The sequence below is a fragment of the Sinocyclocheilus grahami genome, unplaced genomic scaffold (assembly GCF_001515645.1).
Source record: "Sinocyclocheilus grahami isolate Dianchi unplaced genomic scaffold, SAMN03320097.WGS_v1.1 scaffold149.1, whole genome shotgun sequence".
In the NCBI taxonomy this organism is placed as follows: Eukaryota; Metazoa; Chordata; class Actinopteri; order Cypriniformes; family Cyprinidae; genus Sinocyclocheilus; species Sinocyclocheilus grahami.
The window spans coordinates 3,050,067-3,059,808 of record NW_015505328.1 but is presented as its reverse complement, the minus strand read 5'-3'; the positions used below and the strand labels follow the sequence as shown (position 1 = coordinate 3,059,808).

The 9,742-nt window shown below is 34.6% G+C and overlaps 1 protein-coding gene across 7 annotated transcripts in view; it reads left to right on the top strand.

The window, feature by feature from the left end:
* The window catches only part of pals2b (protein associated with LIN7 2, MAGUK p55 family member b), a 24,922-nt gene continuing 15,180 nt past the window's right edge, over positions 1 to 9,742 (top strand). For 2 of the 7 annotated variants that reach the window (XM_016281341.1, XM_016281340.1), the window contains exon 1: positions 7,213 to 8,313. In XM_016281341.1, coding sequence (XP_016136827.1) covers positions 8,193 to 8,313 — 121 coding nt within the window. In that variant the 5' untranslated portion in view covers positions 7,213 to 8,192. Of the gene's footprint in view, positions 95 to 587; positions 606 to 5,401; positions 5,479 to 5,582; positions 5,631 to 5,668; positions 5,693 to 7,212; positions 8,314 to 9,742 lie in introns of those variants that run through there. The other 5 variants (XM_016281342.1, XM_016281345.1, XM_016281343.1 and 2 more) reach the window with 5 other exon arrangements.

The following is a 9,742-nucleotide window of genomic DNA, read 5'->3' as shown; positions in this document are numbered from 1 at the left end:
TGATTGGCATTGTGTGTGTCCGAATAGTTAGCCACGGGACCCACGAATACTGAAAGCTTTGAATATCTGACCGGGACGACTCGGGACAACCTAGGTGAGTGCATAGATCATATTATTTGCAAAGTGTGGATCGGAGCAAGTCGTGTTTCATTTAAAAGTAACATTATGTGTGCGGGGAAGAGCCACTTTTGGGTAGAATTGACTCTGCCTTCGGAAGTCCAGCCCCCTGCTGTCATTTTTTAGCGTGCGTGAATTGTGCGTGTTGTGTGTGTGTGGAAAGCACCAGTTTCGGTCACTGATGGGGAACAGTGAGTTTAGTATCTGTCTTCTTCTGTCCAGTCATGGTTCATGCTCATGTTCAGGTTTTGCGCTTTGAATAAATAACAAAAATGGCTGCGTGTGTGAAAACATGTGCAAGAAATATAGTTTGTTAATACATATTATAGATCATCTTTTGCCAGAAAAGATTTTGTTTGCCTCGTTCTGCCGATATTGATCTGGTTTTTGCTCATCGGCTGCTATTATTCATTGATTGAACGTCCCGCGCTGCAGTTTTGATGGAGCTGAGCTCGAAATAAAAAAAGTCCCGTGGGAATGAAAACAGGGTAGGTTACTATGTCATGCAACTTCTTCATAAATACATCTTAATCGAACACAGCTGCGATGGTCTCCTTTTCTGACTGTATGTAAAACGAGACTTTGTATTCTGTAGGAAGAGGACAGGGCATTTTAGCTTCAGTCGGCCTCAGTTGTGTTGTTTTAAAGGCGGCTGCCAATTGAAAACCGTTCTACTGTGGGGAAAAAAAAGGCTAAGTATTGCAGTCTGATAACTCGTTTAATTCATAATTGCGCAGTGTCCTACTCCCACTCGAACCCTGAACATCTGCCTGTTTAAACATTTCCTGAGAAGTAACCGGGGAATCCCTCTACGTCATTACGCAGAAGACTTGGGGTTCCAAATGGGCGTGGCTTCAATTAGCTGTCAATGTCAGGAAACCCTAAAGCGCAGTGTTGCCAATTTAGCAATTTTGTAGCTAGCTTTAGCGACTTTCCCATCCCTTTTGAGCCTTTTTCAAAAGTTTAGGGACAAATATAGCAACTTCTTGGACAAAGCTTATCTAAGTTATCCTTTTGCCCACTGATCTCTCTATTCATCTTTATAGAGATCAGTGAATTTGCCATTGTGATGTCATCTATTGACATTCAGCTACCAGTTTTAGCTACTTTCAATTGAAAGCAGTTGGCAACGCTGCTAAAGCAATTATTTTCACCCCATCACATTTTTTTATTCATTATTCCCAGCCTTAACATACAATGTCTTAGGCAAATTCATGCATTTTTCCTAATGAAATACTTCTGAACAATAAATGTAACTTATTTTGTCTTGTCAATTAATTGTCTTTATTGCTCATAGTAGAATTTTGTCTTTTTTGGCATTTTATTTTTGCTACATAAATTATCTCAAAGCCTCAGTGTTGATCAATATTGCACAATTAATGTAATTTGTAGGCTATTTTATAAATGTATAATTTATAAATTAACCCCTACTTCTACAAATAAAAATAAGTTCCCTTTAAACAGGTTTTATCTAAAAATGAAAAACCACAGACATACACTCCTAGTCAAAAGTATTTGAAAAGTAAGATTTTTAATGTTTTTAAAGAATTATCTTCTGCTCACCAAGCCTGCATTTATTTGATCCAAAATACAGCAAAAGCAGACAGTAATATTGTGAAATATTTGTACTATTTAAAATAGCTGCTTTCTATTTGAATATATTTTAAAATGTCATTTATTCCTGAGGCTGTGACCAAAGCTGAATTTTCAGCATCATTACTCCAGTCTTCAATGTCACATGATTCTTCAGAAATCATTCTAATATGCTGATTTGCTGTTCAAGAATTTTTTATTATTATTGTTATTATCAATATTTAAAACAGTTAAAAAAATTTTTTTTCAGGATTAGGGTTAGGCTGATTTTTATTTAGCAAGGATGCTTTAAATTGATCAAAAGTGATGATAAAGACATTTATAATGTTACAAAAGATTTCTATTTCAGATAAATGCTGCTCTTCTGAACTTTCTATTTATCAAAGAAACCTGAAAAAATTCTACTCAGTTGTTTTCAACGACATAATACTAAATTATTTTGAGCGGCAAATCAGAATATTTGAATGATTTCTGAAGGATCATGTGACTGGAGTAATGATACTAAAAATTCAGCTTTGCAATCACAGGAATAAATTACATTTATAAATATTATTTTAAATAGTAAAAATATTTCATTTTTCCTGTACTTTGGATCAAATAAATGCAGGCTTGGTAAGCAGAAGAGACTTTTTGTTTAAAAAAACATAAAAAAATCTTCAAAAACTTTTGACTGGTATCAAATCTGCCAACAAGTGCAATCAAAACATCTGACATTTGCTTCATTATTTACATTTTCATAACTCTTCAACAAATCTCTAGTGAGTTTTTGTCTCCCTCACAATTCTTTACTTAGTATGCTGGTCAGTTTTGCATTATATTTTTTTACTTTAACTTTGCCCTTTGCCCTATTTTTCCTTTTTAATAGAATGATCTTATACTTAACATGATGAGAATTGTTGTTGTTGCTTTTCGTTATTTGTTTTGCTGTAACACTTGGCACAATCAGCGTAATCTTCTTATTTGCAGGGCACTTCATCATGCAAACTGACCTACATTTTCATGCGAGGGGGGTTTGCAGGGGGATGTGCCATACCCTTTGTTGAGAGACGAGTGTGTGTGTGCTCCATCACTAATTATCAAACATTTCTTGAGATGTCAGCTGCAGTAGCACAGGCTGTGGGAAGGACATTAGGCTGTTGGCAAATCCAGGTTACCAGCCAGCCACTCTTTATGAGACTAGATAGACTAGTAATAGAATGTCTATGGATGCATATCTTTGTTATTTTAGAAAACTCTGAAATTATAATATATTTTGTTATGTGTTTTATGATTAGGTCTTTGTCTTTTCGTGCACCTGTTTTAATGCTCCGAATATTTCCAGGATATGTTTTTTCTTTAAAAGCTTGCATAATTTTGGCCTTTTTATAGTAACATGTTCATGTAAAGAAAGTTTCCAGTAATGGCACAGAGATTCACTGAAGCTTGCAGAATTACACAGTCCCTCGAGAATCCATCTTTTTTCAACATGTATGTTGGGCACCTATTTTTATCTGTATTGTAATATGCATAGCACACTCTCCAGCTTTTTCACTTGAAATTAAGATGCCTATGAACGCTCTTTGTCTTCTGACTTGTCTGGACATCCCATTTGTCCAACTCATCTGTCCTGAAAATAGACTGTTAAAGGAATAGTTCACTCAAATATAAAAATTTGCAGGAGAAGTACTCATTCTGAGTCCATGCAAGATGTAGATGAGCCTATTTCTTCATCTGAACAGAATTGGAGAAATTTTAGCATGACATGACTTGCTCACCAATGGATGCAGTGAATGGGTGCCATCAGAATGTGAGTCCAAACAGCTGATTAAAACATCATAATAATCCACAAGTAATCAACACGACTCCAGTCCATCAATTAAAGGGGTCATATGATGTTGCTAAAAAGAACATTATTTGGTGTATTTGGTGTAATGAAACGTGTTTATGCAGTTTAAGGGGAAAAAAACACATTATTTTTCACATACTGTACATTATTGTTTCTCCTCTATGCCCCGCCTTTCTGAAATGCGTAGATTTTTACAAAGCTCATCGTTCTGAAAAGCGAGGTGTGTTCTGATTGGCCAGCTATCCAGTGCGTTGTGATTGGCCGAATACCTCAAGCATGTGACGGAAATGTTACGCCCTTACCATACTGTGATGCCTTGTCCGGCCGGAGCGACGAGACAAAAACATTAAAACCCATTATAAACGAGGCATTTGTTGCATCCAGTGGGGACATAATTACGGATTATAATGACTTATACTGTCTTTTTACTCGTTGCGTTGCATCGCGCCGCGTAAACATAAAACCATGTCTGCATTTGTGATCGGAGAAATGACAAACAACAAGTGCTACTCTACACTGCTCAAAACTCGCGTTTGAATCATCAGTGGCAAATTCTTTAAATATAAAAACTTACTTACAGTCTGTGAGTCAGAACAGCCGGCATTGTAGTCTACTCTCCCAGGATCAGGAAACAGTCCTCCATAAAATGTGCTGCACACATCTGAATATTTGGGTTGAATTGTTCTGGAACAGTGTTGTAAATACAACTTAACCACTGATTTCTAGTCGTGTCCTCTTTTGAAAGACCAAACAAAGTAGTTTCGCTTTCACAATGAAACACACAGCGCCTTCTCGACATGGCGGCAGCAACAATACTATATATAGCGAGAATAAAAGTTACGCCTTCTTTCTTTGCGTGAACATTTGGGCGGTGTTATGCAAATCTTCCCACATAGTGATGTATATATGTGGGGGCGTGTTAGAACGAGCCATTTTAGGTAGGCATGGTTGACTCTTAACTTTTATAAAGAATATCTCTTTGGATTTGAGACTTTAGTCTTTGCAACTTTACAGATCTTCTATATGCACCAAGAGCTTGTAACGCTCCAAAGAGAAAGGAAAAATCGAAATCGCATCATATGACCCCTTTAACATCTTGTAATTGGGAAAATTGATCATTAAAAGTATTTTAACCTCAAATAGTCACTTCTGGCCAAAATATGTGTTTATAATCCATAAAAAGTCCATCACCCTGTTGTCCTCTAGCATCAAAATCTAACAACATTTTTGTTTAGGACTGTTTTTACTTGTAAATGGTGCTCAATCTCTGCATATTCCTCTCCTGATTCAGACAACAAACTCATATGCCTACATTTTGGAGTATTCAGCAAATATAAATTTTTGGTTGAACTATTCCTTTAAGAACCACATTTCATGGTTGTTCACACTTGTTTTTGAAGTGGATCAAAACCGTTCATCAGAGTTGTCCTAAAACCTAAAACCAAAATGCGTTCTTGTCTTAGGACAACTTTGATGAACTTTTTTGATCCACTTCAAATGTTGACTACTGTAATTCAAGAATGCATAAGTTTATTTATGTGTGTCATATTCAAACAAGATGAATGTCACATCATTATGTATGTCAGATGGCAAATATAATGCTAATAAATCATCATCATCATGTACTGCTTTTATAAAGAATGTTTTTTTTACGTTTGTGACATGAAGAGATGAATGAAGCAGAAGTGGTGTGGATTAACACAACAAACCAGCCAACTGCCTCCTGACCTCAAATCACAGTTCACACAATGACCCGCTGTGTCAGGATCAGGGCTGTGACAGTCTCCGTTCCGACCCAAGAGGAGAACTGTGTGTAAGTGTGTGTGTTTGCTCGAGCAGTGTTAAATGGTCCTTCTCTCTCTGTAGATTTGGCACTTGGCTGGAGCAGTGGATGAGAAGTTTGTAGCAGATCGGGGAGGGAGTGGGAACAGCATCGGCCACAAGTGAGTTGTGTGTAATTGTGATCAAAGGAGCGTGTGTGTGTTCATCGATCCAATGTTACTTGAAAGGATATGAACTATTAGTAAGTGTGACATTGTCTTCACAGCTGGAATCTCATTGATCGGCAGCCATGATCACAGGTAGAGATGGTGAAGTGAGCAGGAGAGAGATTGAGCGCACTTATCTGACCTGCAACATTCTATAAGAGTACTGTTTGTAAGCGAGTCGTTAAACTGCTGTAAAATAGCATGTCATTAGTAAATAAGGTCACCTATATACTGTAAATAGTTGTAGGGATCTGAGAGATAAATAAGATTTAAAATGATGTAAAACAGTTTCATTTCTCAGCATATTCAAGTTTTGTTTTTTAAATTGTTGAATATCGTGCATAATAATTGATAGTATGTTCATTAGAAGTTGCAGACAGTGCAAATGACTGACATTTTAAAGGGTCAAATTGTAATATTTTAAGTTTTATTTCAGTATCGAGATACTACTATAGTTTTTATTAATTGTATTTATTTGAATTAATTTTTATTTTTTGTTTTCATTCTAATTTTAGAACAAAAATAATTCTGGGGTTTTTGATAATTTTGTTATAATTTTTGTTTATTTGTTTTCTTTTTAAATATGTCTATAGTTTTTTTTTTTTTTCAGTTTTAGTTTAGTATTTTAATGTCAAGTTAAACTAAATGGAAATGAGAAATCTTTCATTGACAGCTACTTGAAATAAAATGCATTAATTTTTACTTATATATATATTTTTTTATTTTATTTTAATATGTTTCAAGTAACACAAATGGATTTCATGAATTTTATTTAACTATAATAATCATAAATATCCCTGCTTTTTTGGAAAGGTTTACAATGTATTGTAACTCCATTATTTGTTGGTCAGATAAGTCCTTATAGTCTCTCTCCACACATAAGCCTACTAAAATATATTTAATATGTTAATGTTAACTAAATATACTTACAGTTGTTGGGAAATCCTTTGGGTTTTATTAAGTTGTTTTTTTAATTACGTCTATGGGACATTGTAGACATAAAATGTTGCTAAGTGTGCATTCTGCAGTTGCTACAGGCTTATATTAGTACTTCAAAATTTAAGGAAATCGTTAAAATAGTCCATGTGACACGAGTGGTTCAACCATAATTTTATGAAGCTATGAGAATATTTTTTTGTGTGCAAAGAAAACAAAAATAACAACTTTATTCAACAATTTCTTCTCTTACAATTACAAAAAGTATTCTCGTAGCTTCATAAAATCAAGGTTGAACCACTGATGTCACATGGACTACATTAACGATGTCCTTACTACCTTTCTGTACCATAAACGTGTTTACAGTATATATTTACACATTTTTTTATCGGAAATGTAGAAATATGTACATTGCTTTTCAAAAGTTTGGGGTCAGTAAGGTATTTCTTAAGAAATTAATATTTATTTGTTTGTTAAAAATAAATATTTATTTATTCATTCATTCATTCATTATAATTATTTATTTATTTTTAGCAAGGAATGTTGCTGTTTTTACTGTAATTTTTAAACAAATGAATGAAGCCTAGGTAAGAGATTTCATTAAAAACATTAACAAATCTTAAAAGACCCCTTTTAACTTTTACAGTAGTGTATTTTTATACATTTCAGATAGCTAAATATTTAAATCGAAGCTTTAATAATTAGTGCCAGTGGTTATGTGCAAAGAAACCAAGTTGACTCGTTCCTAAAATATGCATGATGTTTGAAAATTGTATGAATCCAGAATTAGGTGGTTATTGCGTGCTTAATCAGGTTGATTGGAATACTTGTTTCAGTATGATGGTCATGAAATGAAACTAAATTAACTAAAGATCATAATGTGTCATCGCTTTCAGAGTAAAACTATGTGAGCTGCTGTTAATACATACAGCAAGCTAATGCATTTGACCCCAGCTAACATTATCAGCACTAAAACACTACAGCCTACCAGCTAATTCAGTCCAAGCGTTAAACATTATACAATCGATACATGCATACAAAGCTTTTGACTGTTGGCAGAATAACTGTGGCCTGCTCAAAACGTGACAGTAAATATGAACCTTCTTCATATACAGATCATTTGACCATTGAAGATTTTGTCACTTTGAAAGCCCAGACACGACAGCATGGACTTGCAGTATGTTTATGAGCAGGATTGGGACAAAGAGAGTGAGACTTCCAGAAAAATCAGCGGGCGACATGTTGAATGAGGGTGGGTGAATCTCAGGTTGGCCCCTCAGTCCCCTGGTTTGAGAGCTTATATAAGGACACTTATGTAAGATCCAGTGGGGGGCTTAACTGGGCGATGGGCTGTCTCTGATGTGAGGGGGTGGAGTCTGAAGCAGCAGGAGGGGATTGTGGGATTAGATGTTTTGAGGGAGGGCTGTATGTGTGTTTTTAAGTGAAGCGCTAGTAAGAGGATCTGTGTATGTATGTGTATGTGTATGTGTGTCTCCACATCTGTGTTTGGTCGGTGTCTGGAATACTCTCTCTACATTCTTTGTCTGGATGTCTCGTCCTCTTTTTCTGTCTTTCTTTTTTCACTCTTCTACCTCCTGCCGCTTTTTTTTATAGAGTCAGGGTAGAGAGTTGTTTCTGTCTAGGTTTTTATTTGATCAGTCTCTTTGCTTTCATTGGCAAGTCAGCATTTTTCTTGCGGTTCGGTAGAGCAGAGGTCAGATTTGACAGCAGGAATGATTCTCACTGTGGGCGAAACGTTCTCAAACGGAGCAGGTTCTGACTCAGATGCCGGGGGCATTGGAGAAACTGGGGAGGGGGCGTCTGAACTTGTTGAAAGCACAGACACTTCTGGAGGTTAGAGATCTTCTTGTTTTTTCATGTCCTCTGTAATTATATGTTCAGATGTGAATGGCATTTCATGGCTCTTAGAGGAGGGGTGTGAAATACTTTAACCAAACCAAAAGAGAACATGAGTGGGTTGCCAGGTTGTGTGCATATTTGTTCCATTTATGTATTTATATATTGTATTAATGGAAATCCATGCAGAGTTTGAGGATGAGAGAGGATCTCTTGCAGAACTTGAGAGAAAAATGTAATGTATAAATTACACGCATGATTCAATCAACATAGAAACATTCATTTGTTGTCTAATAGTGAACAGATTTTTTTAGGTGGTGAAATGCTTCAACAATTAAACAAAAATCACAGACAAACGAACACTCTAAATACAAGGGAAACTACTGCTGCCTCAAATTAGTTACCTGCACATTTAGTGTTCTCGTATTTGATGGACTGTTTCTTTTTTTACTGAATTCACTAAATTGCTAGTTAATGAACCTAAATCAGTAATTTTTTTTAATATTATTAATTAGTCAGTACTTTTTATAATAATTATATATATATATATATATATATATATATGTGTTTATTTTTCAAAAATGTTTTTATCAGCCAATACTTCATGGGCCACAGTTTGAGAATCTGACTTATTAGAAATATTGCATTTTTTCAGTTTTCTTCAAACTTTCCTCATTCATTGGGAAAAAAAAAAAAAACATTCAGTTGATGTTATATGCAAAATTATACACACACACACTTTTTAATATTATTAATTAGTCAGTACTTTTTATAATAATTATATATATATATATATATATATAAGTGTTTATTTTTCAAAAATGTTTTTATCAGCCAATACTTCATGGGCCACAGTTTGAGAATCTGACTTATTAGAAATATTGCATTTTTTCAGTTTTCTTCAAACTTTCCTCATTCATTGGAAAAAAAAAAAAACATTCAGTTGATGTTATATGCAAAATTATACACATACACACACTCTAAAAAATGCTGGGTTAAAAAGGGACAAACCCAGCTATTGGGTTGTTTTGACCCAGCGTTTGGGATTTTTAATGTTTTTTAATGGAGTCTCTTGTGCTCATCAAGGCTGTATTTATTTGATCAGAAAAACTGTAATATTGTGAAATATTTCAATTTCTAATATTGGTTTTCTGTTTTTAATATACTTTAAAATATAATTTATTTCTGTGATCAAAGCTGAATTTTGAGCATCATTACTCCAGTCTTCAGAGTCACATGATCCTTCAGAAATCATTCTAATATGCTGATTTATTATCAGGGTTGGAAACGGTTGTGCTGCTTCATGTTTTTTTTTTTTTGGAAACTGATACTTTTTTCTGGATTCTTTTATGAATAAAAAGTTTTTTTATTAATCTTTTCTAACAATATGAGTCTTTACTATCGCTTTTTATCCATTTAACATCCT